The sequence below is a fragment of the Pelobates fuscus genome, chromosome 3 (assembly GCF_036172605.1).
Source record: "Pelobates fuscus isolate aPelFus1 chromosome 3, aPelFus1.pri, whole genome shotgun sequence".
Lineage (NCBI taxonomy): Eukaryota > Metazoa > Chordata > Amphibia > Anura > Pelobatidae > Pelobates > Pelobates fuscus.
The window spans coordinates 220,090,929-220,118,515 of record NC_086319.1 but is presented as its reverse complement, the minus strand read 5'-3'; the positions used below and the strand labels follow the sequence as shown (position 1 = coordinate 220,118,515).

The 27,587-nt window shown below is 43.3% G+C and overlaps 1 protein-coding gene across 2 annotated transcripts in view; it reads left to right on the top strand.

The window, feature by feature from the left end:
- LOC134602779 (pendrin-like) overlaps window positions 1–27,587 on the top strand; it is a 113,136-nt gene that overhangs the window by 12,763 nt on the left and 72,786 nt on the right. Inside the window, exons 3-6 of one of the 2 annotated variants that reach the window (XM_063448092.1) lie at window positions 8,439–8,578; window positions 17,462–17,572; window positions 19,431–19,609; window positions 22,781–22,945. In XM_063448092.1, the coding sequence (XP_063304162.1) occupies window positions 8,439–8,578; window positions 17,462–17,572; window positions 19,431–19,609; window positions 22,781–22,945 (595 nt within the window). Of the gene's footprint in view, window positions 1–8,435; window positions 8,579–17,461; window positions 17,573–19,430; window positions 19,610–22,780; window positions 22,946–27,587 lie in introns of both variants that reach the window. The other variant, XM_063448091.1, reaches the window with a different exon arrangement.

Sequence of the window (27,587 nt, the reverse complement as noted above, 5' to 3'; positions counted from 1 at the left end):
TGGTCTGTTACTGGCACTCCTACCACGACTCTCCAATAAATCTTTTAGTGTGGGTCTTTTCAGCTTGGCATACTGAGACTCCATTCAGCACTTGCTTTCTGGATAAAAGGACCATCCCGCCGCTGCCACCAATGTAATGTCTACCCAGGTAGTGAGAGGGTATCAGCCGTTGGAGACGTCCTTTTTCCTGGCAAGCTGCTGTGTAAAAGTAAAAGTAAAGCTGATATAATCCCATCCACGAGGTCCAGAGAGAGAGTCAGGTTCAGCTGTAAAAAGAGCAGAGTAACAATCCAATATAATTCCCTTTCAAGAACAAGACGAGGCTACGTTTTGAAGGGTCAAGAACTGAGGACTGGAATACCCAGCCTGCTTTTTATTACAGTTGCATACAAAAAGAACACACCCAGGGGGAGGCATAAAATCACCAATCATGTACATGGTACAACCCACACATCCCCTCCCCTCAGATAAACAGTTAACATAATTATACTGTACACATTTTAATCCAAGTTCTGGATGTACCCCAAAAAGGGGTACACCTTTAAATCTGGCACCTTAAATCAGCTCTTATTCAGGGGAGCAACATATCCGAAAATCAGTCCATACGGATGAATGGTTCGGGAGTTATTGGGTTCCAAAGTTTTGACCGACCGCACAGGCAAACTAGCCGAAAATAGTTCCATAAGTTTTGGCCTTGCGTTCGGTCCTCGTTGGTACGGTGAAACGGTATGAAAACTCTGCCATCCAGTCAAATCCTTATGGTCGCTAGAATCCCCATAGTCTCTTAAGGTTTTCTACCGAACGGCGGGTCGCTCGGTAGGTCCAGCACGAAGTTACGTGATCCTGGAGGTCTCAGCGCTGTTCGCCTGTTTGCATCTAGTTCCAGAGGATTGCTGGCAAACACCGCTGTCCGTACGTAAGATGGCGGCGAACACGTGCAAAGTCCCGAAATGGCGGCCACCTATACGTTACACAAAGGATTCGTGCTGGACCATGCGAATGGCTGGATACAAGCTGGGAGGTAAAATATCCCTTACTTACCCACCAAGGTGGTCCGGTGTTCGGTATAATCAGTCCATTCGTGGGTAATGGTAAATCCAATTGTAACGAGTCATTCGGTTCTTTGTATGTTCCATTGTGTGATTAGTATGAGTGTCCAGGCATAATATATAATTCCGTTACACTGCTCCCCTTTTGTGGAACACCCCGGCAGACCCGGATTGATCCTTTTCTGGACAGTCCGTCTGCATTACCATTGAATCTGCCAGGGCGGTATTGGATGGAAAAATGGTAGGGTTGCAGGGCCAAGCTCCATCTTAGCAGGCGCCCATTATCCCCAGCTACTCGGTTCAGCCATACGAGTGGGTTATGGTCCGTGATCAGGGTGAATTCCTGACCATACAAGTAGGGTGTGAGCTTCTTTAAAGGTTCTTTGTATGTTCCATTGTGTGATTAGTATGAGTGTCCAGGCATAATAATATAATTCCGTTACAGTGCCTATTCTAGTTTTGCCTTATTTCTAGTACTGGATTCATATCTGCATTGTATCAAGCTCCTGGGAACCGCAGAAGCTGCATCAGGGACCTGGTATGTGGCCGCACAATCCCTGGTGCTTAAAATTGGATTTGGCATGAATATTGTGTTGCTATGCCTTGTAATGTGATTTTGGTTTAATACTGTTTTGTATCTCTTTTTATCTTTCGCTCGGTTATTTAAATGTAGACTTGTCTAAATTATATGTATACTTCCATGTTTCCTTTTTGTTATTCTTGACAAAAAAAAAAGTCTGCTTGAAAATTGTCAAAATAAAAATAAAACTGTAGCCTCATCCTGGGGGCAATGGAGGGTAGACAGTAATCTGTCCATCCCTCATGTTTTATATTGAAGCCCCGACACAATGCAAATGTACCAGCCCCCTCCCCCATGTAAATTACAGATAACACCAGTCATTAATTGCTAACTAGGTTTTCCCTATGATATAGGATCAAGCTCTATATTCGTTATTTTAGTGTCCCTTTGCTCCAATTAGGATTTAATTAACACTGTGGAGGAAGTCTCCATTACAAATTCATGCAATGCTCATACAGCACATCCCTCATTCTTTCTAAATAATCATACATTTCCTCCCTCATTAGTGTGTACTCTCACAATACCAACCATCTATTTGATACCTTTAGCTCTCTACTTTGCATGTGGACACTCCACGTACTAACTTTACAGCTGATAACTTTGAATTCTCTTTTACTATTTGACACAATTAGTTAAGAAAATAATTATTTCCCTTCACTCCTCTTTATTTCTCTCAACCTGACTTGGCCTGTGCTTCTCATACCCTTCTGGTCTTCTAACTGTTTACTGAACAGGAGATGACTGTGCTTCTTTCTTTCTCTCGCTCTACTACTTATCCCATTGATCCCACCCCCTGTTAAGTTATCCGATCTCTCTACCCTTGCCTTGTGCCATCTTTAATGTATATATTTAACTGCTCTGTTTCTTTTAGCATCATTCCCACTCTTCTAAAAAAACAAATGCTACTGTTGTACCCATCTTAAATAAAGCCATGTCTTGGCCTGTCTTCCTCATCCAACCATCATCCCATATCTCTACTCCCTTTCCTCAAACCTTCTGTAACGACTTGTCAGTAGCCGTCTGACATGCTTTCTCAATTCAAACTAACTTCTCGAACCTCTGGCTTTTGCCCCTCCATTCTACTGAGATTGATCTGACTTAAGCCAAACATTGACACACTAATGCTGCTTATATAGAGCCTGGCACGGCTCTACACTTGTGAGTGAAACTTTTCTCATTATTCAGTTTCTTTAATTGTACAGATTACACTATGTGTGGTTATATTTATCTATTGTAGATCCCAAGTGTGGTACTTCTGCTTACCCATAGTGGATGTCTATTGGGAAGTATACATGTCTGTACATTTTACCTTCTAATCTGTTACACTCGGTGTTGTATGTATTTGGAGGTGTTTTACATTACCAGTTTTTTATTGTATACATTGAGGTGATTGGGGAAACACCTATAATTTGTGATACACACCCCACATAAGATTTTATTAGATATTATTCTGTTACATGTTACATATTCCCTAACTTAAAATACCCATTCCAGATACTTTATCCAAAAATAAAATGTAAAATAATCTATTTATGCATATCCTTTTATGTTGAAAGTAAAGCATCATAGGCATAATAAAACAGCACTAACACCTTGTTATTAATTTATTTTTGGCTAAAGTTTTTAGAGTGTTTTCCTTCTCCAGTTCGGATACCTGCATTTGCGAATGAATTAATCAAAACTAAAATCCTTGCATTTGATGCAGTATCTTTTTATTTATACCATTAAAATGTTCTCACAGTCTATCATACAATTCTGTTATTGTTCTTCCTATATATTTAATGCCGCATTTACATTATAAACAGGTAAACAACATTTTTACTTAGACAATGAATAAGATGATTAATTTTAAAAAACTTCCCCTGTGATAGAACTTTTAAAAACAGACGGTTTTGTGGTTTGAAATTTACATGTACTGCAATTACCACACATATTTTGTTTTATCTTTTAAAGAGAGATTTGGAGTCTCTTTTAATTTTGGTAAAAGAAAAGGTGCTAGAATCATTTGTCTTTTCATATATTATTTTAGGTTTTTCAGGTAAAATTTATTTTAAAAATGTATTTTGTCTTAAAATAGACCAGTGCTTGTTAAAAACTATCTTTATTAAATTTGCTTTACTGTTAAATTTAGCTAAAAATGTGTTTCAAATTCATACTAGAAACCTTGCTTTCTCTACTTTTATCTTATAGCAATTCCTGTCTATTTCTGGTTTTCAATTTCTACTTGAGTTTTATTTATAAGATCTCAAGATCTTATAAATAATGTCTATTTAAAAGCTTTTTATTCAAAACCTGTGTTTGTTCCTTAAAATCTGCCTCCTCAGTGCAATTTCTAAAAACCCTCATCTGCTGACCTTTAGTAATTCTTCAACCGATTTGGCTGGTGACAGCTGAAATACTCAATAATACAATTTCCATCTGTCAGTTTGAAATAAATTATATTGCACACTTTCCCATTATTGACAAAGAAAGTCAACTCTAAAAAACAAAGTTTTTCCTTATCTATTTTTGCTGTAAATTTTAACGATATTGATTGGCGTTAACAAATCCTAAGAATTCTTCCAAAAGGACCCTACCACCGCCCCAGATAATTATTACATCATCGATGTATCTCTTCCATAGCACCAGGTTTGCTCCAAAATGATTATTCTTCCAGATGTTCCTGGACTCCCAGTTTGCCACAAATATATTGGCATAACTAGGAGCAACCAGTTCCACTCTTCAATTCCTTTTGTAGAACCAATGACTGTATACAAGGAAGTGAGATCAATAGTGACCCATTTATAAATCCTTTTTTCCATTGATGGACTTCCATTTCTTTTATAATTTGTATTTAATCTTCTACATAGGAGGGAGCCTTAGACATGTATTTCTTTAGAAAGAAGTCTACATATTTAGAGATGTTACTAGTTAAAAAATCAATCCCACTGACAATGAGCCTTCCCGGGGGATTACTTTGGTCGTTATGAATATTTGACATATGGCCGAATACAACCATCCTTCAAACACTGGAAGTAGCAGTCCATATCTCCATTTGGTAAATACTTTTGTATCCACTATTGTTTTGCACAGATTATTGGTGTCTGGCGCCCTTCGTTGTATGTAGTGCTGTCAGGGCCGTCTTTACCGCGGGGCAAACGGGGCAGCTGCCCCGGGCCCACTTACTCCTGGGGGGCCCAAAGCAGCTGCACCGTGGGCCCCGCTGGCCTCAAGCATTTCTCCCACCGCCGGTGCAGCCGTGCACTAAGGAGGCCCACTGGGTGGCCCATGCACTAAGGGCCACCCGGTGGGCTTCTGTCAGCAGGGGCCCGGTTCTGCGCTCTGGTGCTTTAAGAGCGCGACCGGGCCCTCTTGCTTTTCGGCAGCCGGCTAGGAGGAAGTGACGCCTGTGGCAGTCACTTCCTCCACTAATGAGAGGAGCGTGCGGGAGGGGGAAGAGGCAGAGCGGTGGGGGTCTGGGCCGAGCTAGCCAGACCCCAACTCCCAGCACCTTCAGCCACAAGTAGGAAAGCCACCCTCCAAGGTAGGAAGGGTGGGTTTAATAGTGTAAATTTTGTGTGTTTGTGTATCTGTGAATGTGTCAGTATGTCTGTCAGTATATGTGTGTCAGCATGTCTGTTAGTGTATGCGTCACTGTGTGTCCATATGTATGTCAGTGTGTGCATGTCTGTATCAGTATGGCTCTTTGTGTCAGTATGTTGGTGTGTGTGTTGGTGAATGTGTCAGCATGTCTGTCAGTGTGTCTGTCAATTTATGTGTGTGTAAGTATGTCTATCAGTGTATGTTTGTGTGTCAGTTTGTCTGTCTCTGTATATCTGTGTGTGTGTCAGTGTGTGTATATATATGTGTGTGTGTGTGTGTATCTGTATTAAGTGTGTGTGTGTGTGTGTGTATCTTTATTAAGTGTGTGTGTGTGTCTGTGTCTGTGTTTGTATCTTTGTGTATGTGTGTCAGTGTGTAGCTGTATGTTGTCTTTGTGTGTTTCAGTGTATCTGTACGTTCTCAGTATGTGTGTCAGGTTGTGTGCATATCTACGTGTGTGTTTGTGCTTACATCTCAACATTCACACGCTAACACTACACACAAATACACCCCTGCATTCAAGCTTCAGCACAACATACAAATACACGTCTGTGTTAAACACCAACATTATATGTATACACACCCCTGCATTCAAAAAGCAACACTACACATAAATGCATGCTTACATTCAAACGCCAACACCACATACAAACATATTCCATACAAAAACCTGTTTACATTGATACACACAAAAACTGCTTAGGGCTAAATAAAAACCTGCAAACATGGGTAAATGGTAGAGCCCCAGCTGTCAAGGCATTGCTGGAGTCGCACGACAGATGGGGATCTACCTTTTAAACATCCTTGCAATAGGGAGGCCCAAAAAAATATTCTTGCACCTCTCTACTTTAGGTAGCCACTGCATTAAGGGAGATAACGTGTTTGCACGCCTGGGGAGGGGTACAGGGTCTAGGGGGCCCAAGCAAATGCTTTGCCCAGGGTCCAATCAATATTAAAGACGGCCCTGAGTGCTGTCTATATACACGTTTCTTTACATATATACAAAAGTGTATAACCGTAAAATATAATTAAATAGTACTTATAAAACAATTGAACACTCACACTCAGGACCAGACTGGCCCACCGGGTTACCGCGGGCCACACAGCGCAATTACAGGGTGACCAGCAGGAGGGGATGTCAAAGAATGTAGCGTGGCCAAGCAGGCAGACTGCAGTAGAGGAGAGGTGGGGGTGGGGTGGGAGGGAATCTAATTGGACACAGGGAGAGGTGGGGGAGGAACTAATGGGACACAGGGAGAGCTGGGGGGAACTAATGGGACACAGGGAAAGCAGGGGGAAACTAATGGGACACAGGGAGAGCTGGGGAGGAACTTATGGGACACATGGAGGACTGGGAGGGGAATATAAGAACACATGGAGGGTTGGGAAGGGGGTATACGGACACATGGAGGGCTCGGAGAGGGTATAGAGACACATGGGGGCTGGGAGGGATGGCTAGTGGGACACATTGAGGGCTGGGAGGCAGGTCTAATAGGACACATGGAGGGCTGGGGGCTAATAGGACACACAGGGGTGCTCATGGGACACATGGGAGGGCTAATGAGACACATACAGGGCTGGGAGGGGGTATAGGGACTCAGAGGGCCCAGAGGGTAAAGGAACACATGGAGGGCTGGGAGAAAGGGCTAGTGGGACATATGGAGGCCTGGGGGCTAGTGGGACACATGTGGGGGCTACTGAGACACATGGAAGACTGGAGAGTGTCGAATGAGACACATGGAGGGCTGTGGGGTAATGAGACAGATAAAGGGGCTGGAGAGTAAAAAGACACACGGAGGTGTGTGGGGAGAAAGAGGCAGAGGGCTTGGGAAAGGGGAACAGGAGACACACAGAAGAGCTAAGAAAGACAAACATGAGACACACAGAGGAGCTGTGGAAAAAGATACACATCGAGGTGCTGGGGCCTGGGAAAGAGACTCACAGAAGGGCTGGGGAAAGGGAGAAAGAGACAATGGGGCTTGGGCTAAGAGACACATGAAACAGGCCTGGGGGAGAAAGACACAAACAAAATGCATCTCCACTTGTGTCTCCTGCTCTCCCTGTAACTCAGATTTGACTGGTGAGAGAAAGATGTCATAATAAAGGGACATTATAGTCACCAGAACTACTTCAGTTTAATGTAGTGGTTCTGGTGTCTATAGCCTGTCCCTGTAGGCTGAGCACTGTACATGCTACCTTTTCAGAGAAAAGGCAGTGTCTACATTGCTGCCTAGGCACATCTCTAGTGACAGCCACTCAGACGGCTACTAGAGATGCTTCCTAGTCCAATGCTGCACACTCTGCATGGAGGCGCTGATCGCTCCCCATAGAGATGCATTGATGCAATGCATCTCTATGAGGAGATGTTGATTGGTGCGGTGAAGCGCAGCGTTTTGCCACACATGCGCAATAGCCTCCCAATGCTTTCCTATGGGAATTGAATTGGCATTGACTGAAATTTTGTCAGCCAAAGTGAAGAGTATACACTCTTATTACTTAAAAAAACAAAAAACAAGATAACATTTTTTTTTTACTGCTGTGCAATAGCATACATTCACAATTTCAGTCCAATTACCAAACATGTCTTAATATGTCAAGGTAGTTGGACTGAAACATTGATTATATGCAAATGCAGGTCTGCTTACAATAAATCCGCTCTTTTGTTTATTTTGAAGCCTTATGAGTGCTTTCTTTCACGTTTGAGTTATAGTTTTCAGTTTTGAGGGTTTTTTCCCCCCGCTTCCATATCTGCGCACTATGCTGGCGTGATGCATTATGGGGCTGGTATATAATTTTTTCCCAGGGCTGCTTTTCATTCCCAGTCCAGCCCTGCTCACACTTCATTAAGCTATACACTTAGCTCCAGGGGGAACAGTTTTGGGATCCTGAGAGGCGCGACCCTTCCCTTCTTTGTAGCACAGTTACGCTTAGCTGGTCCTAAATGATGGCTCAGAAGAGACATGGACAGAATAGTATAGCAATAAAGAAAGTGTTTAAAAAGTGTCCCACTGGAGACCTTTATTTTCTAACATGATTAGATATTATATACATTTTAGGGTATATTTGTCATGGTAAAACAGGTGCCAAAAAGGAGCAATCAACAGTTTGCTCTTTGCACCCAGGATACAATCTGTTAAGCCTTGATAAATCATTCCCATGTATTGTGTATAGCTGTGCATGCCACCTTATATATTTTGTATGATCGCAGTTTGTTCTTTATTTAGCAGCTGCACATATAAAAAGACTCTCCTGGGAGCAAAGTCACTTTTCCCAGTCTTTGATTGGTTGCCCAAGTACAAATGGAAGGAATTGTTTGTTTTCGACCTAGTCTCAGGAATAAGCACAGGATTGGTTGGTACACTGCAAGGTAAAAAAAAAAACAACTCAAAACTCTTCTTCAGAAATATTGATAACATTGAATATTTGTATCTAAATATATGAAAAAAGTGTGCTTTGTATGTACTAAAGTGTTGTGATATATTCTTTTTCCAGTATGCAGGGCTTGAGTCCTGCAGGAACACGTGGGAACGGCGTTCCTGCACTTTTTCCACTGCAAGAACGCCATTCCTGTTAGTAGTCCTGCAGGACCCAGGGCTGGCACAAGTGGCCGTTAGAGTAGTGAGGAGCACAAATCCGAATCCCTTGCCTCTGGCTGGGACTCGGATTTCTAAACTCACTTCTTTCCCTGCAACCTGCAGCCAGTGGAGCTAGTGGAGTCGGCTGGCTTCTCCTGATGATGTCAGGATAGGGCGTGACTTTCACTGCTCTTCCCAGTACCGCTTGGGAGTCTGGGAGAAGATCAGAGGAAGTTACGCCGCCTCCTCCTGACATCATCAGGAGAGGCCGGCCGACTCCACTTACTGCAGGCTGCTGACTCCAGATCCTGTCCCATCCCTCCTGGCCCAAGGTAAGCCTCAGGGAGGGGGGTAATGCACTTTAGGTTTTTTTTATCCCCTTACTCATGCCCTATCCCCCTTCCTCAGTCCCTGCCCCCCTCCCCCTCATCAGTCCCTGTCCCCCTTCCTTAGTCCCTGTCCCCCTCCTCAGTCCCTGTTTCCCTCCTCAGTCCCTGTCCCCTTCCTCGGTCCTTGCCCCCTTCCTCAGTCCCTGCCCCCTTCCTCAGTCCCTGCCCCCTTCCTCAGTCCCTGCCCCCTCCTCAGTCCCTGTCCCCCTTTCTTAGTCTCTGTCCCTTTGATTTGGGTGAGTTCCCACACTTTTTTACCCAGGACTTGACCCCTGAAGTAATGTGATAATATATAACACAATAAAAATGAAAATCCATTGCACTACTAAACAATAACTTTGGTGCTGACAAATTTTTAAAAACACCTAATGAGGGATGAGGCACCTGTGACAGGGAGGGGTGCAAAATCAAGGAGTTGGCAAGACCCCCAAATATATATATATACATATATACATATATATACATATATTGTGCATGTTTAGGTGAGTGCAGCCAGACCCTTGTGTATGTATGTGTATATATATATATATATATATATTAAAAGTAATAAGAGGCTTGCACTCATGTTTTTTTTAAATAGAAAGAGACTCCTTTATTGTATATCCATTAAAACCAGACCGACGTTTCAGCCACCATCTGTGGCTTTCCTCAGGATCAATACATCACACACAATACATATGATAAAACCAAACTTATGTAGTAAAACAAATTATTAGTTAATTAGAAAAAACACTCACCACTCAGGTGTTCACTACATTTTTCCGGCGTCCCTCTATTCCAAATGCGCATGTGCCAGCATATCGCAACCTGGAAGTTGCGTGCTGACGTCTCCCCCTGTTGCCCCAGTAACCCGATGTTACCTCGGGCTCCATAGCAACTGAGGTAACATATCTAAATGTGCGCCGGGACTGTGAAACACCTAATCATGCATACGATCATACTTATTTACAGTGACATAGTGTCACCTAACAGTGCACATCCTCATAAGAAGTTATTAAATAGCATGCTTATAACAATCAACTCTTATATGCTGCATAACAAATATTTAGTCAATGCCCGTTATACACAACCAGGTGCTATTTATTACCTTTTAAATCTTACTGAATTAATGTATATATATTTTTCACTAGAGCTAGTCTTTATCTAAAGTGATCTAAATGCTTTTATGTACATTAAAGTGCATGGAACAAATCCAAAGGGACAACTGTGTGTGATATGTACATTAAAGTGCTTTGTGTGACTTGAATGATATTTACATGTGTACTACCATTATTTACATTGACTCTTTTTTGTGTTATGTATATGTATTTTCAGGTATTCATGTTAAGGTACATTTTAAAGGCACATATCAATTTAAAGTGCATCAAAGTTTTTAAAGTGCAAAAAAATTTAAAGTGATACTCGTGTATATCTTCTGTGTATGAAAAGTGCTGAAACGTGCCTATTAAAAGTGAATAGTGTGCCTATTTATGTACATTAAAGTGCATGATTTGACACACACAGAGGAGCTAAGGAAGACGAACATGAGCCACACAGAGGAGCTGTGGGGAAAGATTCACATAGAGGTGCTGGGGCCTGGGAAAGAGACTGCAACATTGTTTCAGGTCGAAACGTTGCAATAAACTGCCTGGAACAAATCACAGTGAGTGCCTGAGATTTTTTAAATTTATCCAAATATGGTAAAAGGCAGCTGAAGTATGCCGTTTCCTTGCCTAAAGCATAGTAGAAATCACCACATCTGAGAACCCTTAATCTTGTAATCGCCTCCTTTCAGTCTCCATGCCATCAGCTGGAGGGTTTAAGGAGCAGAATGGAACAGAAAACCCTGAGACAGCAGGTCCTCTCTCACAGGTAGATGAAGTGGGGTCTCCATAGAAAGGCTCAACAACAGTGGGAACCAGGGTCTCCGTGGCCAATATGGGAGAAATGCAATCACCACCACATGTTCCCTTTGAATTCTCCTTAGGAGGGTCAAGATAAGGGAAATCGGGGGAAACACATACCCAGTACGGAAATTCCATGAACAGCTGAGGGCATCCCAACCTTCCGCTAGGGTGTGATGTTTCCTGGAGAAGAACCTCTGAACCTGTCTGTTCTTGAAGTTGGCCATCATGTCGATCTCTGGAAGACCCCATCTGTGAACCAACTCCTGAAAGGCCCATTTTGCTAGCCACCATTCTCCTGGCAAGATTTTGAGTCTGCTCAGGAAATCCGCCTTGATGTTCATGGAACCTGGAAGGTAAATCGCACATATCCCCAGAAGGTGTTTTTGTGCCCATTTCATGAGAGAAACCATGATATTCATCATCCTTGGACTGTGAGTACCTCCTTGGTGGTTCACGGATGCTACCACTGCAGTGTTGTCCACCTATAGTTTTACCCAATGGTGTCGGATTCGTGACTTTAGGTGATGCAAGGCCTCGAAAATCACCCTCAGTTCCAGGTAGTTGGAAGATGCTCCTCGGAGGGATACAGGCCATTTTCCTTGAAGGTATATCTGGTTCAGATGGGCACCCATCCTGTTTGGCATGCATCTGTGGTGACTACCATCCAAAGTATATCTCCCAGGGAAAAACCTTTGGTCAGGTTTGCCTTTGAGAGCCACCATCTGAGAGCTTCCTTTACTTTGGATGTAAGATGATTGGGTTGGTTCAAATCCAGATGCTTGTACTGGGTCAGGAACGATCTTTGAGGGATCCGGAGATGCCATTGAGGCCATCGAGTAATACCTATTGTAGATGAAAGGGACCCAGGATGCTCACGTAAGCTCTTGCAGTGATCTTGCGAAGACGAAGTATTCTCCTCAATTTCTCTGTCAGCCGATATCGTCGGTCTTCTGATAGATGGACAAACCCTAGATTTGTATTGAACCAGACTCCCACATAGATCATCAAATTCAGAACCCAACCAGGGTTCTCCAAGATCGATTTAGCGATGTCTCGATGGGCAATCAATTATGGGTAATTCTTTGCCAATATCAAGATGTCATCCAAGTAATGGAAAATTAAGATACCCTTCTTCCTGATTTCTGCAATCAGGGAACCTAGGACTTTGGAGAACACCCTGTGTGCTGAGCTGAGGCCACATTGAAGGGCCCTAAACTGCCAGTGTTTGTTGTTCAGATAGAACCTCAGGAACTTCTGATGTACACTGGCGATTGGGATGGGGAAAGAGGCATCCTTGAGATCGATGGAAATCAACCAATCGCCTGGAGATACTGCCTGGATGATGGAGGCTAATGATTCCATCCTGAATCGTCTGGCACACAGAAAGGTATTTAGGATGGACACATCCAGGATTGGCCTCCATGCAGCCTTGCCTTTTGGGGCAAGAAAAAGCCTTGAGTAGAATCCCTGAAATCCTTCTTCTCTGGGAACTTGGCAGATCATCAATTGTCGGGACAGAGAATCTATGAATTCTAGAAGCACCCTTCTTTTTCTTACATTTTCTGGAAATGAGGACCTGAAGAATTTTCCTGAAGTAGGTGTCTCCTCGAATTCTAGCCAATAACCTTGGGAGACCACCTTCTGAACCCACAGATCCTTGATGGTGTGGCTCCAGGTCTCTGAGAAATGAAGCAATCTGGCAACTATTCCTGGAGACTGAGCTTGGAAGCAGTCAGAATATTTTATTCTGGCAGGCAGATGACCCTCTTCCCCTACCACCTCTATGAAAGGATTGACCCCCCCTCCCTGGCTGGCTCCAAAAGGACCGTCTTTCAGGTCTGTATTGCCTTGAGTCTCTGAATGACCTCCTATCAGCATTAGAGGATCTTCTGTTGCCCCTGTTACATGGCAATAAGGCTTTACTGCCTTCCGCAGTCTTTTTGATGCACTCATCCAGCTGACGTCCGAAAAGCATGTCACCCTGAAAAGGTAGTGAGCAGAGACTATTCTTGGATGCAGTGTCTGCAACCCAGGCCTTAAGCCAGAGTGCTCTACGGCCAGCAACATTGAGGGTCATGGACCTAGCTATGAAGCGTACCAGATCCACAGAGGCATCGGAGCAAAAATATGCCGCAAGACTAATGTCTTCTACAGCTTTGAGACATGATCTACTCACTCCATCCTTCATGTCAGTACCCAGATCCTCTGCCCATTGCTTAAGGGCCCTGGAAACTGAAGTTAAGGCAGCTGCTGGGTGTACCTTGTACCTCTAGATTGTGACCTATTTCATACCTTGGCTGGTGACGCCATGAAGATACAATACCTGAGCAGCTGGAAAGAGATCGCCCGCTGGGAACTAATATCCAGATAAAACAAAAACTTGTAATTTAGGGATGTGCATGGGGAAAATTTTCGGTTCGGCATTCCGAAATTCGGGACTTTGGCACTTCGGTTCGGTTCAGCACTTCAACACTTCGGAACTTCGGCACTTCGGAATTTTGCCATTTCGGAATTTTGGGACTTCGGCACTTCTCTTGCAGCCGGTTAGTAGATAACTCCCTAATTCCCACGGTATTAGGGAGTTATCTACCAAAAGGCTGAAAGATCTGTGGTTGCTCACTGTTAAAAAACAAACAAAATACAAAACAAAAATGGGGGGACACCTATTGTCCTCTCCCTAGCCCCCACCCCTGAGTGGCGGGAGGGCCCTAAAGTAAAAATAAGGGGGGAACCTATTGTCCTCCCCCCGTCTCCCACCCCTCTGCGTTGGTGGGTCCTAAATTACTTCAAGGGAGGGGGACCTGTTGACTTCCCCCCCGGGCCCGCACCCCTGAGAAGCCGGTGGGGGCCCTAAGTTAGAATAAGGGGGGGACTTATTGTCCTCCCCCTCAGCCCCCACCCCTGAGCGGCAGGTGTGGGCCCTAAATATCAATAAGAGGGGGACCTATTGTCCTCCCCCTGGCCACCACCCATAAGCGGCGGGTGGGGGCCCTAAAGTTCTTTGGAATTTTTCCACGCTGTGTAATTTGACTCATAACATAATTCCAAAGAACTTTCCCACGCTGTGTAAAATGACACAGAGAACTCTGATTGGTTGGATTTACCTGTGAGAGCACTCTGATTGGATGGCTTAAACCAACCAACCAGAGTGCTCTGAGATTAATTGCTGGGCGGGGCAAGGCTTTATAAGCCTTGCCCCGCCCTGCAGAGCTCAGTCCATGGGTGAAGATGAATTATATTTTTTGCGCTTTTGTCTTGTTTTTTAAAGTGCGACGGTTATTATGGATTTTTTTTTTACAGGTACCTAGGTAATGGTCCCCCCTCATTATTTTTAGTGTGAGGGGGGTAGGTAGGGGTTCATTTTTTTGGGGAGGGGGTGACTAGGGGTTTGGGGACAATAGATCCCCCCCCCTTATTCTAACTCAGGGCCCCCACCCGCTACTCAGGGGTGGGGGCCAGGGGAGAGAACAATAGGTCCCCCCTTATTCTAAGTTAGGGCCCCCACCCGCCGCTCATGGGTGTGGGCCGTGAGGGGAGGACAATAGGTGCCCCCCATTATTTTACTTTAGGGCCGCCAACCGCTCAGGGGTGGGGGCAGGACAATATTCTAATTTAGGGCCCTCACCCACCGCTCAGGGGTGGGGCCAGGAGGGGAGGACAATAGGTACCCTTATTGGTATTTAGGGCCCCCACCCACCGCTCATGGGTGGGGGCCAGGGGGAGGACAATAGGTCCACCCTTATTCTAATTTAGGGGCCCCACCCACTGCTCAGGGGTGGGGGACAGTGGGGAGGACCCCCTTATTGGTATTTGGGGCCCCCACCGACCGCTACGGGGTGGGGCTGGGGGGAGGACAAAAGGTCCCCCCCTTATTCTAACTTAGGGCTCCCAGCCGCCGCTCAGGGGTGGGGGCCGGGGGGGGTGGACAATAGGTCCCCTCCCTTATTTTACTTAAGTGTCCCCACCCGCCGTTCAGGGGTGGGGGCCGGGGGTCAATAGGTCCCCCCCTTCAGGTTAGAAGCCCCCACTCGCGTGGCACAAGTGGGGGCTCGGGAGAGTGGATACGTAGTTTTTTTTTTTTTTTTACAGTGAGCAGCTACAGGTGAGCAACCGCAGTATAGTGACTAGGGGCATAATTTATGGGTCGCCCTTGGTGAGGTGCTGTATACTGCAACTTCTGGGAGAAGAAAGGCTGAACTAATCCCAGGAAAAGGAACTAACAAGTCCCAGGTACCGTATATACCCGTGTATAGGTCGAGAAAGTTTGCCTGCAAACTTAATGTTATATTGCAGGCTCGACTTATACACGGGTGTAAGGGGGGATGGCCGCATCAAAGTGGTGCCGCTGGACCGGGCGGGGCGGCATAATCACTTTCGTGCTTTCTGACTGCAGCTGTCAGAAAGCACGAACTGAAGGAGAAGGGCGGCGTCGGCGGCGGGATTTTCAGGGTAGCGGGAGGGAGAGGGAGGGAGGGGGGCGGGACATTTATATTCGTCGGACCGGCGGGAGCACATAAAACTACTCTCCCGCCGGTCACTCTCTTACCCCTCCAGATGTGCCGGCCAAATGAGGGGACGTGAGCTGCAGCCAATCAGCTCACATTATGTTAAGGGCTGCTAGGATACATGACATCATATCCCAGCAGCCAAGTGTTCTAAGTGTTCTAAATAGAGAAGGCTGGCCACTGGTACACACATTTGTTTAATGTATTAAAAAAAAAGTGTTTATAAGTGAGTTTGTGTGAGTGTGTATGTTTGTTTGTCAGTGTGTGTTTCTGTCAATGAGTGTGTGTGTGTGTGTTTCTGTCAGTGAGTGTGTATGTCAGTGTGTGTATGTGTTTCTGTCAGTGAGTGTTTCTGTCAGTGAATGTGTGTGTTTGTCAGTGTGTGTATGTGTTTCTGTCAGTGAATGTGTGTGTTTCTGTCAGTGAACTTTTGTGTTTCTGTCAGTGAATTTTTGTGTTTCTGTCAGTGTGTATGTGTTTGTCAGTGAGTGTGTGTGTTTCTGTCAGTGAGTGTGTGTGTTTCTGTCAGTGAGTGTGTGTGTTTCTGTCAGCGAGTGTGTGTGTTTCACCGAAGAACAATGTTGTGATTTATTCGGACATTCTGACGATGAAGAGTCAGAGTTTGAAGGATTTGTATAGGCCAAACAATGTTTGTGCTATTTTGGAGGGCATAAATAAAAAGTCCATGTAATAAGTTTAAGGAATTTGTTACAGTTAATAAATTAAATGTTCTTGTTCATGACTGCTGATTTTTTTTTTAATCCAGTTTTTAGCTGACATGTTTGATTGTTCCAGGATCTTACCTAGGTAAAATCTGACAAAATTATAAAAATCACAGAATTTCATAGCCCCAAGTTTTACCCTCGACTTATCCACGAGACATAGCATATTTCACAATTGTTGGTCACAAAACTGCACTCGACTTATACACGAGATCGATTTATACACGAGTATATACGGTATGTCAAAAAGAAAAAGTAGGATAATGAAATATCACACAGAGAAAATCCAAGGGAGTGTAGTCAGGAAGAGAACTGGGGAATTATGGTCATGTGGCCTTTTATGGGCTAATATTTAGTCCTGGGATAATATTTAGTCCAATGTGAGTGAGGGTAGGAGCTAACCCTGGAGTAGTGCTGCCATGGCCGGGAAATATATATATATATATATATATATATATATATTTAGGAGTCTAGCCAACTCCATGGTTTTGCACCCCTCCATGTCACAGGTGCCTCATCCCAGGGCCCTATTTAGCCTTGTTCTGCAGAGAACTCGAGAAGGCATTTTTTCCCCAAGTAAGTAGTTCATTTAGCAGACATTTGGCTGTTAGAGTAGGACCTGCCAAAAAATGGGGTACATTGACGTTGTGGCAGGCTTATGCAATGTATGATCATATAATGTAACTAAAACCCCATTATTTTTTGCCTAGATTGAGGATATTTACATTGTAAATTGATATGGCTACATGCAACAGGCTACACAGATTTCTCCTTTTTTAAGCCACTTGCACATTTTTGTATCACTTTTTCATTTAGCTTCGCGACTTATGAGTTGTCTAACGTCAACCCTTGATTGAGTTGTTACCTCTTATGTGGGTAACTCTTTGGCGGTTATAGAGAGTTGCTATCTGTGTGCTGTTTGTACTTGGGGTCCCGCTCTCAATATACCCGTTCTAAGTATATATATATATATATATATATATATATATATATATATATTTATTTATTTATTTATTTTTTTAAATCAAATATGAGTGTAACTGACTGCAGTAACAAAACATATATTTTATTTGTGTGCACAAGCACTATCGTGACTGGCTAGGCTCCCTGATAATGTATCTGTTCAGAAATATGAATTTGAATTGTAACTAGTTATAGTATATATTATTACAGGTTTGGCATTTGCTCTACTTGCTGCGGTTCCTGCAGGATATGGCCTTTACTCATCGTTCTTTCCTGTTCTGACATATTTCCTGCTGGGGACATCAAGACACATTTCTGTCGGTAGGTACTATTGAGCTAATGCAAAATAAAATGTCATAGCCTACAGAATATGTGTATTATCTTGATATATGACTTATGCCAGACACATTGAGATAAGATTCATTTATACAAACACTTAATATAATTAGTTAAGAAACATTTAGACATATTACTGTAAACTCTACATGTGTTCATATGAAGACATTTTGAATAATGTCAATGTTGATGTCTGATAAATGACTAAGAACCACTGGTTTATGAACCAAATGACTATATCAAAAGAAAAGAAGTAAATTGTGCTATAGTGTTTGTCCAATGCACCTGTATGAAAGAGAAAATTTAGCTGATGTTTGAATTTTATGAAGAGAGAAAATCGCAGTAATGCTATCTAATGAAAACAATTTCTTTTTAATTGTTTAGTTGGAATGCTAAACCAAATTCTGTAAAACATCCACTGTTCACCACCAGACAAGTCTCACTTCAACAAGACTTTTTTGGTGATGTCATTATACTCACCTTCTTGGTTACAAGCTATGTTCTCTTGTACCACAAAGAGCATGATGTCGTGTATCCTGCTATCCTTCATCACAGTACTGTGCATATTGTATGGGATAGACTGGATGCTTCTGTTCTTCATAGTTTTAGTTAGGTTCCTGGTAAGCCAATTTGTCCCTGCTGGCAATGTTCAAACTCTGTATTTACCTCAGGGGTCATTGCTAGGGTAAGCTTTGGGGACTGGAGATCGGAAAAGTGTTGCCCAACATCTCAGTGCTAGTAGGGGACAGTTAAAAGGGGGTGCTGGGCAGAGGGGCTGTGCTGTACCCTATCTCTATTGCTTATCAGTAGTGTGACCAGGCAGGATTTCATTGAATACCTGGCAATGTACCATGTTTTTTGTCCCAAGCTATTTTTTGTCACTGACATCTCGGCTCACGTAGGTTTCGGTGTAGAGAGACAAGGATATGGCTCCTAAGGTGAAGCTTTAGGATGCTTCTGTAAGCTAGCAACGTCCCCGGTCAGAAACAACAGTGATGTGTAATGCATGGACGTCTGTCCGTGAGCAAAACTAATATAGAGCATGGAATTCTTTCTAACCTGTATAATTCATTTTATGAGATATTATGTTGTTCAGTAACTAGTACATCCACCCTATAAACTCACACGTTATGTTTTTATGATGTTTGATTTTAACATTGTTTAGTTTAAATACTAGCTATTTAAAGGAACACTAAAGTGTTAGCAATACAAACCTGCATAGCTAATGCTTTAGTGTCCCTGCCCCCAGCCGTGCCCTGTTTCTAAAAACTGTAGTGTTTTACAGGACAGGGACACTCCATTAAGAATCTTTTAAAGTATTTCTTTCATATAGTAAAGCTCTGCATTTTTTCTCACCACTACCCACCCACCCAGGTTCCCCATAATTATATAGCATGCTCCTCCAGCTGTTTCTCACTCAATTCATTCCTGTTATAATTTACCAATAGCTGCTTCTCTCTGTTAAAGGGACACTATAGTCACCAGAACAATTACAGCTTAATGTCGTTGTTCTGGTGAGTATAATAATGCTCTCTTCAGGCATTTTCATGTAAAAAGAGAAAAGGCAGTGTTTTACATTGCCCCTAGGGACACCTCCAAGTGGCCACTCCTCAGATGGCTACTGGAGGGGCTTCCTGGCTCAGGGCTTCACAGTAGGCAGCCCTGCCGTTCAGCATCCCCACGTTCTGCATGGAGATGCTGAATTTTCCTCATATAGATGCATTGATTCAAAAAAATCGAAATAATTTGTTTTAGCCCACTATTGTGCTGTGTTTTTCTTTTGATTTTCCAGAATTTATGGTTTGAAAAAAGTAATAAAATATGTATGTCTGTGTGCTGACAGGGCCATTTCCAGTAATCAGTCTGATGGTAGCGACAGTAGTTTTAAGGATTGCTCCAGATGAAAACTTTATTATTACCAACTCAACAGAACTAAACGGAACAGTGATGGATACAGACGCCAGAGACGCAGCCAGAGTGCTTGTATCAGGAACACTTAGCTTTCTAATTGGAATCGTACAGGTAGCTGCACACCCACATATCAGCCAATCTCACTAATGGTAACCTTGGTACCCAAATGTTTAGATTATATTAAAGTTGAATAAATGTTGGACATAATTTGTCTCAATGTCAGCCTTTTCATCATCAAAGGTTGCAGTGTCAAGATTAGTGTACAGAGTTTGATACTCACTGTATATTATATATATTTACCTGTAACCTGTTGAGTGGCGCAATGTCAAAGACCTTCCTAAAATTAAAAAGGTCACATGTAATGAGTGCATTTTCACATCTTTCTAAAATAGTATTTTATTTGTTTTCATAAAATCAGTTAAATCAGAACTAAAACGGTTTAATGAGATTATGTTTTTGTCACGGCTCCAGGTGATTCTGCCGGCATGTTTGCACATAAAGTAAGCAACCAAGCCGACAGAAACAATTCATACTTAACTTGCTCGCGGCAGACCACTGCTCGATCTCCCTCCAGTCCGGTCCCCAGAGGGTGCAACGCTCTTAGGAGACAGCAAATTACAGCCAAAGGAGGATTACAGCAAAGAGTCTTTACTGATAGGTCACATACGTAAGTCTTCTTCACCTGCTAGTGCGGGGTTCTTTTTTGTTTTTAAAAAAGATGGAGAGTTATGCCCATGCATCGATTATAGGGCAATGAACAAGATCACCATCAAAAATTCTTATCCCATACCCCTTTGCATCCGTGTGGGTTCTTTTCTAGAAAGTTGTCGCTAACAGAACGTAACTACAATATTGAACTGAGAAAAGTCAAGCGTGCAGCTGCCAAGATGCCACTTGCCACCAGTTTGGCCATATTTCAGAGCTGCAACATCACTGGAGTGCCCAAAAGCACAAGGTGTGCAATACTCAGAGACATGGCCAAGGTAATAAAGGCTGAAAGACGACCACCACTGAACAAGACACACAAGCTGAAACGTCAAGACTGGGCCAAGAAATATCTCAAGACTGATTTTTCTAAGGTTTTATGGACTGATGAAATGAGAGTGAGTCTTGATGGGCCAGATGGATGGGCCCGTGGCTGGATTGGTAAAGGGCAGAGAGCTCCAGTCCGACTCAAACGCCAGCAAGGTGGAGGTGGAGTACTGGTTTGGGCTGGTATCATCAAAGATGAGCTTGTGGGGCCTTTTCGGGTTGAGGATGGAGTCAAGCTCAACTCCCAGTCCTACTGCCAGTTTCTGGAAGACACCTTCTTCAAGCAGTGGTACAGGAAGAAGTCTGCATCCTTCAAGAAAAACATGATTTTCATGCAGGACAATGCTCCATCACACGCGTCCAAGTACTCCACAGCGTGGCTGGCAAGAAAGGGTATAAAAGAAGAAAATCTAATGACATGGCCTCCTTGTTCACCTGATCTGAACCCCATTGAGAACCTGTGGTCCATCATCAAATGTGAGATTTACAAGGAGGGAAAACAGTACACCTCTCTGAACAGTGTCTGGGAGGCTGTGGTTGCTGCTGCACGCAATGTTGATGGTGAACAGATCAAAACACTGACAGAATCCATGGATGGCAGGCTTTTGAGTGTCCTTGCAAAGAAAGGTGGCTATATTGGTCACTGATTTGTTTTTGTTTTGTTTTTGAATGTCAGAAATGTATATTTGTGAATGTTGAGATGTTATATTGGTTTCACTGGTAAAAATAAATAATTGAAATGGGTATATATTTGTTTTTTGTTAAGTTGCCTAATAATTATGCACAGTAATAGTCACCTGCACACACAGATATCCCCCTAAAATAGCTAAAACTAAAAACAAACTAAAAACTACTTCCAAAAATATTCAGCTTTGATATTAATGAGTTTTTTGGGTTCATTGAGAACATGGTTGTTGTTCAATAATAAAATTAATCCTCAAAAATACAACTTGCCTAATAATTCTGCACTCCCTGTAGCATTAATGGCATAAATTAGGCTTTTAGCAGGTTTAAGTAATCAGGTTCAAAATCACTTCATGTATCCGCTTATACCCGCTTTAAATTGATTCCTTTTCTCTCTAATTTAGATAGAGGTGTTGCAAACACTAGTCAGGCAGTAGGCAGTATTCAGACTAATATACCAGATCAGGCACATTAAAATTGTTGCTCGCTACTTGCCAATCTTGACGATAACTCTTTCTTAGCTGTGTCTGCATTCAATTTCTCCCAGATTTAATATTCTTCTTTGATGGAAATAGTACAGGTTCCGGCAGGCTTAGATCAGCGAATTAACAACTGCTGTTTATTCTGCTTATACCCGCTCCAACATTTCAATAATCCGCCAAAAAAGAGTTGCATAAAGTTTTTAAGCAATTTGAGTTTCTCTAGCTTTTCTGTGTTATCTGACCAGACACGTTAGCCTTTGCTCCCACGTGCATCAATGAGTCTTGGGCACCCATAATCCTGATGCCCATTCTCCGGTTGTCTTTCCTTGCAGCACTTTTGGTAAGAACTAAAACTGTATACTGGGAACACCCAACAAGACTTGCCGTTTTGGAGGTGCTCTGACCCAGTCTGATCCTGCCCTTGTCAAAGTCACTCAGATCTTTTTGCTTGATGGCTAGTCGTCTAGCCACCACTATTTCGCCCTTGTCAAAGTCACTCTTTCTGCTTGTCCATTTTTCTTGCTTCCAAAACATGAAGTTAAAAAACTGACTGTTCACTTGCTTCCTAATATATCCCACCCCTTGGCAGGTGCCATTTTAATGATATAATCAATGCTATCCACTTTACCTATCAGTGGGTTTAATGTTATGGCTGATCAGTGTATTACTAGACAAAGAACAAAGGAAAAGAAAAGCAGTTAGGGTGTTAAATAGTAAAAGTTACTGGGTGTTGCGTAACTAGTATGAGCGAATAGTCCATCATAGTATGCCAGTGTGAAGCCCCAACAAATCTAGCTTTATGCATTTTATGCCTCAAGACCCATATTCACAAGCATATTATTGCATTATTCATATTACAATGTGAATGTGGATTTAACTTTGGGATTCTTATAAAGTCCATATCAAATCACCTGTGAGCTACTGGACCTGAGTTACCTGCTGTTTGAGTATTACCACATTGTTATTTACATGTACAAATACCAACACATGCTTTAGTTAATAAAGTGGTAGAATATTAGCCAGTGTGTGATGTTGTTAACATGGTTAAAGAAAATACATTAAATCAGTTCTCTTCTGTCTTCAGTTGATACTCGGAGCACTTCAGTTTGGATTCATCGTCAAGTACCTGGCTGATCCGTTAGTTAGAGGATTCACCACGGCTGCTGCTTTGCAAGTTGTGGTATCACAGATTATATTGATGCTGAATATTTCTGTAGGAAACTATGCTGGAGTATTTTCTGTACTATATGTATGTATGCCATGTACATTTCTTAATTAAAAACATAATATCTAACAAGCAGGTTTTTTGGGGGATGTGTAGTTCAGCACTGGGCAGCAGTTTTACTCATCAGAACTTGTGAATGGAGATACTGTTGAGCTGAGAGCAGCTAAGCAGTAACAGTGTCAGCTTAGTGATAGCTCCATTCACTACTTTGTGAATAGACATATAGGTGCAACCATAGGACCAAGCTTTGGTTCCATTACAGAAAACTATGAAGGAGCGTGTAAACACCATGAAGTGGTCGTGGTGGTAAGAGTAATCCTTAAATTTAGGCTGCAGTCAATAATTTAGCAAATTTGTTTACTATGAATGACAAGTTTTCAAGTTCTTAAATAAAGTATTAAGTTGATTTGGTAACAATCAATAAGAGCATCAGACATTTTGATTTGTGGTTTAAATACACACAGCCAGTGAGTCATCTTAATGCAGTTGCAGCAAAAGACGTTTTATAAGATTATTCACTTAAATTAGATTTTTGGAGAATTTAAAGGGATTTCAAAGTTAATTTCAAAATTGGCAAACAGAAAACAAAATAATTTTTTTCTAATTGGGTTATTATGCGCTAAATTTTAAAATTAATGTTTAATTAACTTAGAATTCCTGGCAATTCTCCCTTTATTAAATAACCCTATGAGTGTATGACACCTTTTTAGCACTAAGTACTTAAAGGAACGTTATAGCATGATGTTAACAAACCTGTATTCCCAATGCTATAGTCACCCTATCCCTATTTAGTTTTACCCCCAACGCCCCATTTGCACTGTAAAATAGGAAAAATAAATATACTCACCTTTATTCCAGTGCCAACTCTCCATATGTGCTGCCGCTTGCTCCACCTTATGTGATGTTTCAAAGGTGCAAGTCCAGTTCAATGCTCCTCATAGAGTGCTCCCCATTGGTGCGTTCATAACACTCATCTTATTATAGGGAATCATTAAATGCACTTGGCTCTTGTCATAGAGAATCATTGAATGAATGCCCTGAAAGAATGAGAAGTAATAGTCTGGCTCTCCTATACCCAGGCCTTCAAGGTGTGGCTTGAAGTTGCACCTTCAAGGCTTGAATCTGTTTAAATACTCATAGTTTGAGGACCTTGAGCAGATGTGTGTCTACTGAACATAGCGCCTATGGCAAGCACTGAAATTGAGCCCCTCAAGGCCCCTGTCCAAACATCTGACACCCATCTTTTAGATAACTTTACCATAAAATAATCAATATGTGTGTGTGATGTGTGGTGTGTGCTGGGTGTACGTGATGTATGTGCAGTGAGCTGGCTCTATGAAGTTTGTGTGTGTGTGTTGGCGGTATGTGAATTGTGTGCTCACTGTATGTGATGTGTGTGTGTGTGGCTGTATGTAATATGTGTGGTCATGTTCTTTGTAGCCTTGTGGTCTATTAGAGGTCATACTCTAGGTATGCCCAGTGCTGTATCTAGACCAAGGCAAACAAGGCATTTGCCTTCGGAGGCACTATTCAGGGGACCGCAAAAAACACTGCCCCAACCATCCACTCTGATGTCCCCGGTTGATCCCTGCGGTGCTTTCTCCTGTCATAGTGGGGTCCAAGAGCTGGCCACCCCAACCAACTGTCAGCTGTGTTTGCAACAGAGGTGGCAAGGAAGCTGTGATCTTCCTGCTCTGTTCCCTCGCCCGCCGTTTGCTGATGCCGGGAGCATAAATTCTGTCTCCCAGCATCAGTAGTCTGACCACGAGGCACGAAGGAGCAGAGCAGGAAGATCACATCTCCCTTGCCACCTCTGATGCAAATACAGACGCCCGCCTTACAGCAGCCCCACTGAACCCCAATGACAGATCCACACCAGCTCTCCCAAATGTAGGGAAGCTGAGTGGACAATTTAGAATATTAATAGTAATATTAATAATTTGTGAGAGAATGTGAGTGTATGTGAGGTTGTGTGTCTGTGAGTTTGTGTGTCTGTTAAATCAGTGAGACTCTGTTTGTCAGGGTGTGTGTGTCTGTCAATGAATGAGTATGTCAGTCAGTGGCGTACACATGACCTATGGGGCCCCGGTGCGAAAATTGATCCGTGGGCCCCCCCCCGCACGCTTACTCTGCGCGGGCCGGGGCCGCAACACATGGCGGCGGGCACCTGGTCGCAGGGGTTGCAGGGCTGCGACCCCTGTATGTACACCAGTGCATGCAGATGCACACACACTTAAAGGACCACTACAGACACCCAGATCACATCAGCTCAATGAAGTGGTCTGGGTGTCAGGTCCCTCTAGTTTTAACCCTGCAGCTGAAAGCATAGCAGTTTCAGAGAAACTGCTATGTTTCACTGAGGGTTAATCCAGCCTCTAGTGGCTGTCTCACTGACAGCCGCTAGAGGAGCTTCCGCGATTTTCAGACACTGAACGTCCATAGAAAAGCATTGAGTAATGCTTTCCCATGGGCGGTTTGAATGCGCGCATGGCTCTTGCTGTGCATGCGCATTCGGAGCTGAGAGGCGGAGGGATCCCCAGCGCCAAGAGAGTCCGGCGCTGGAGAAAGGTAAGTGCTGAAGACACACACATACACACTCTCACGAACAGACGCATACACACTAGCTAACACACGCATACACACTAGCTAACAGACACACACATTTACTGACAGAGACACACTCAGCGACAGACATACATACACACTCACTTACAAAACACACACTCACTAACAGACATCAAACAGACTCACTAATACAAACACACTCAGTAACAGACACACACAGTAACACACTCACTGACACTCACTAGCAGACACACTCACTGACACTCACACTGACACACACTAACACTCACAGTAACACTAACACACACACTAACACACACACTAACACTCACAGTAACACTAACACACACACACTAACACTCACAGTAACACACACACTCACTAACACTCACAGTAACACACACACACACACTCACTAACACTCACAGTAACACACACACTAACACTAACACACACGCTAACACTCACAGTAACACACACGCTAACACTCACAGTAACACACACTAACACTCACAGTAAAACACACACTAACACTCACAGTAACACTAACACACACACTAACACTCACAGTAACACTAACACACACACTAACACTCACAGTAACACTAACACACAAACTAACACTCACAGTAAAACACACACTAACACACACAGTAACACTAACACACACACTAACACTCACAGTAACACTAACACTCACAGTAACACTAACACACACACACTAACACATTTTTTTAAAAATGTAATCCCCCCAGCCTCCTTACCTTTTGGAGTGCTGAGGGGATTCCCTGGGGTCCAGTGGTGCTGCTGGGCTCCTGGGGGGCCGGTCACCCGGCGGGCAGGCAGGCGGGCGCGCGAGGGAGCACTCTCCCCTGAGTGCTTCCTCTTCAGCTCCCTCGCGCGCTGCGTACTGATACCGGCGCCGGAAGATGACATCATCTTCCGGCTCCGGTATCATTGCGGTGCGCGAGGGAGCTGAAGAGGAAGCACTCAGGGGAGAGTGCTCCCTCGCGCGCCCACAGGACCGGGCAGCCGGGTGACAGCAGGGCCAGCCTCGGGGGGCCCGGAGGTGGCCGGCTCCTGGGCCCCCCAGGAGAAGAGGCTGGCCAAGTGACATACATACCGGGTCGCAGGGGCGGCCGGGCCCCCTGGTGGGCCGGGCCCGGTCGCAGCCGCGACCCCTGCGACCCCGGTATGTACGTCACTGATGTCAGTGAATGTGTGTGTGTCAAATCAGTAAGAGTGTGTCTGTCATTGAGTGTATGTCAGTGTGTGTCTGTCAATGAACATATGTGTTGGTTAAACAGTGTGTGAGACAATGACTGTCAGTGAGTGCATGTGTATCAGTGAGGGCATGTTGTCGGTCAGTGTGAGTAGGTTAAACAGTGTGTGTGTGCCAATAAGTGCATGTATGGGTCAGTGACAGTGTGCGTGCTTAAAAGGATTAGGTACGAGGAGATGGAGTTGGGTCTTAGTCAGGAAGAGGTGTGGTCTTGACAGGTGGGGTTGGGGAAATTTAGATTAGGCGGTTTCCCAGGTTTAGTCATGCCTAGGTCAGCACAAAACCAGAATACACCACTGGGTACGCCACTAACAGAGTGTATAATGTAGTTGTTACAGTACCTACAGTGTTTCTTTAAAGCTTTCTTAGTGGGAGAATTGTTTCAGGCTGAAAATATGTGTATACATGAGGTTGCAGCCAAAATACATATCTGATGAATCTCAGCTACTGGAGGTCTTTCCCCAAATGTGTTATTGCATCATGTTACTTTATCACAGTGAAAGCTAGCCTTGTACCTCAGCTGTCTCTTTATTATATTTCCTGTGATCTCAATTAGCTATGCATCATAGGAAATGTTGTTCAGAAATATCTGAGTTAGCCATTACTTTCTTATTACATTTCTCAAGGTACATTATTATTTTGTATAAGTGTTAAAAAAGCTCAAATAAGTGTCTCATGCCAGCATAGATTAATAATAACATTATTTTAGACACTACACCTGGGCTTATTATATCACACAATGTTCTAGATAAAAATGATCAATAGATAATGTTTATTTTCCATGTTAATATTTATTAACTAATTAAATATAATTTATCT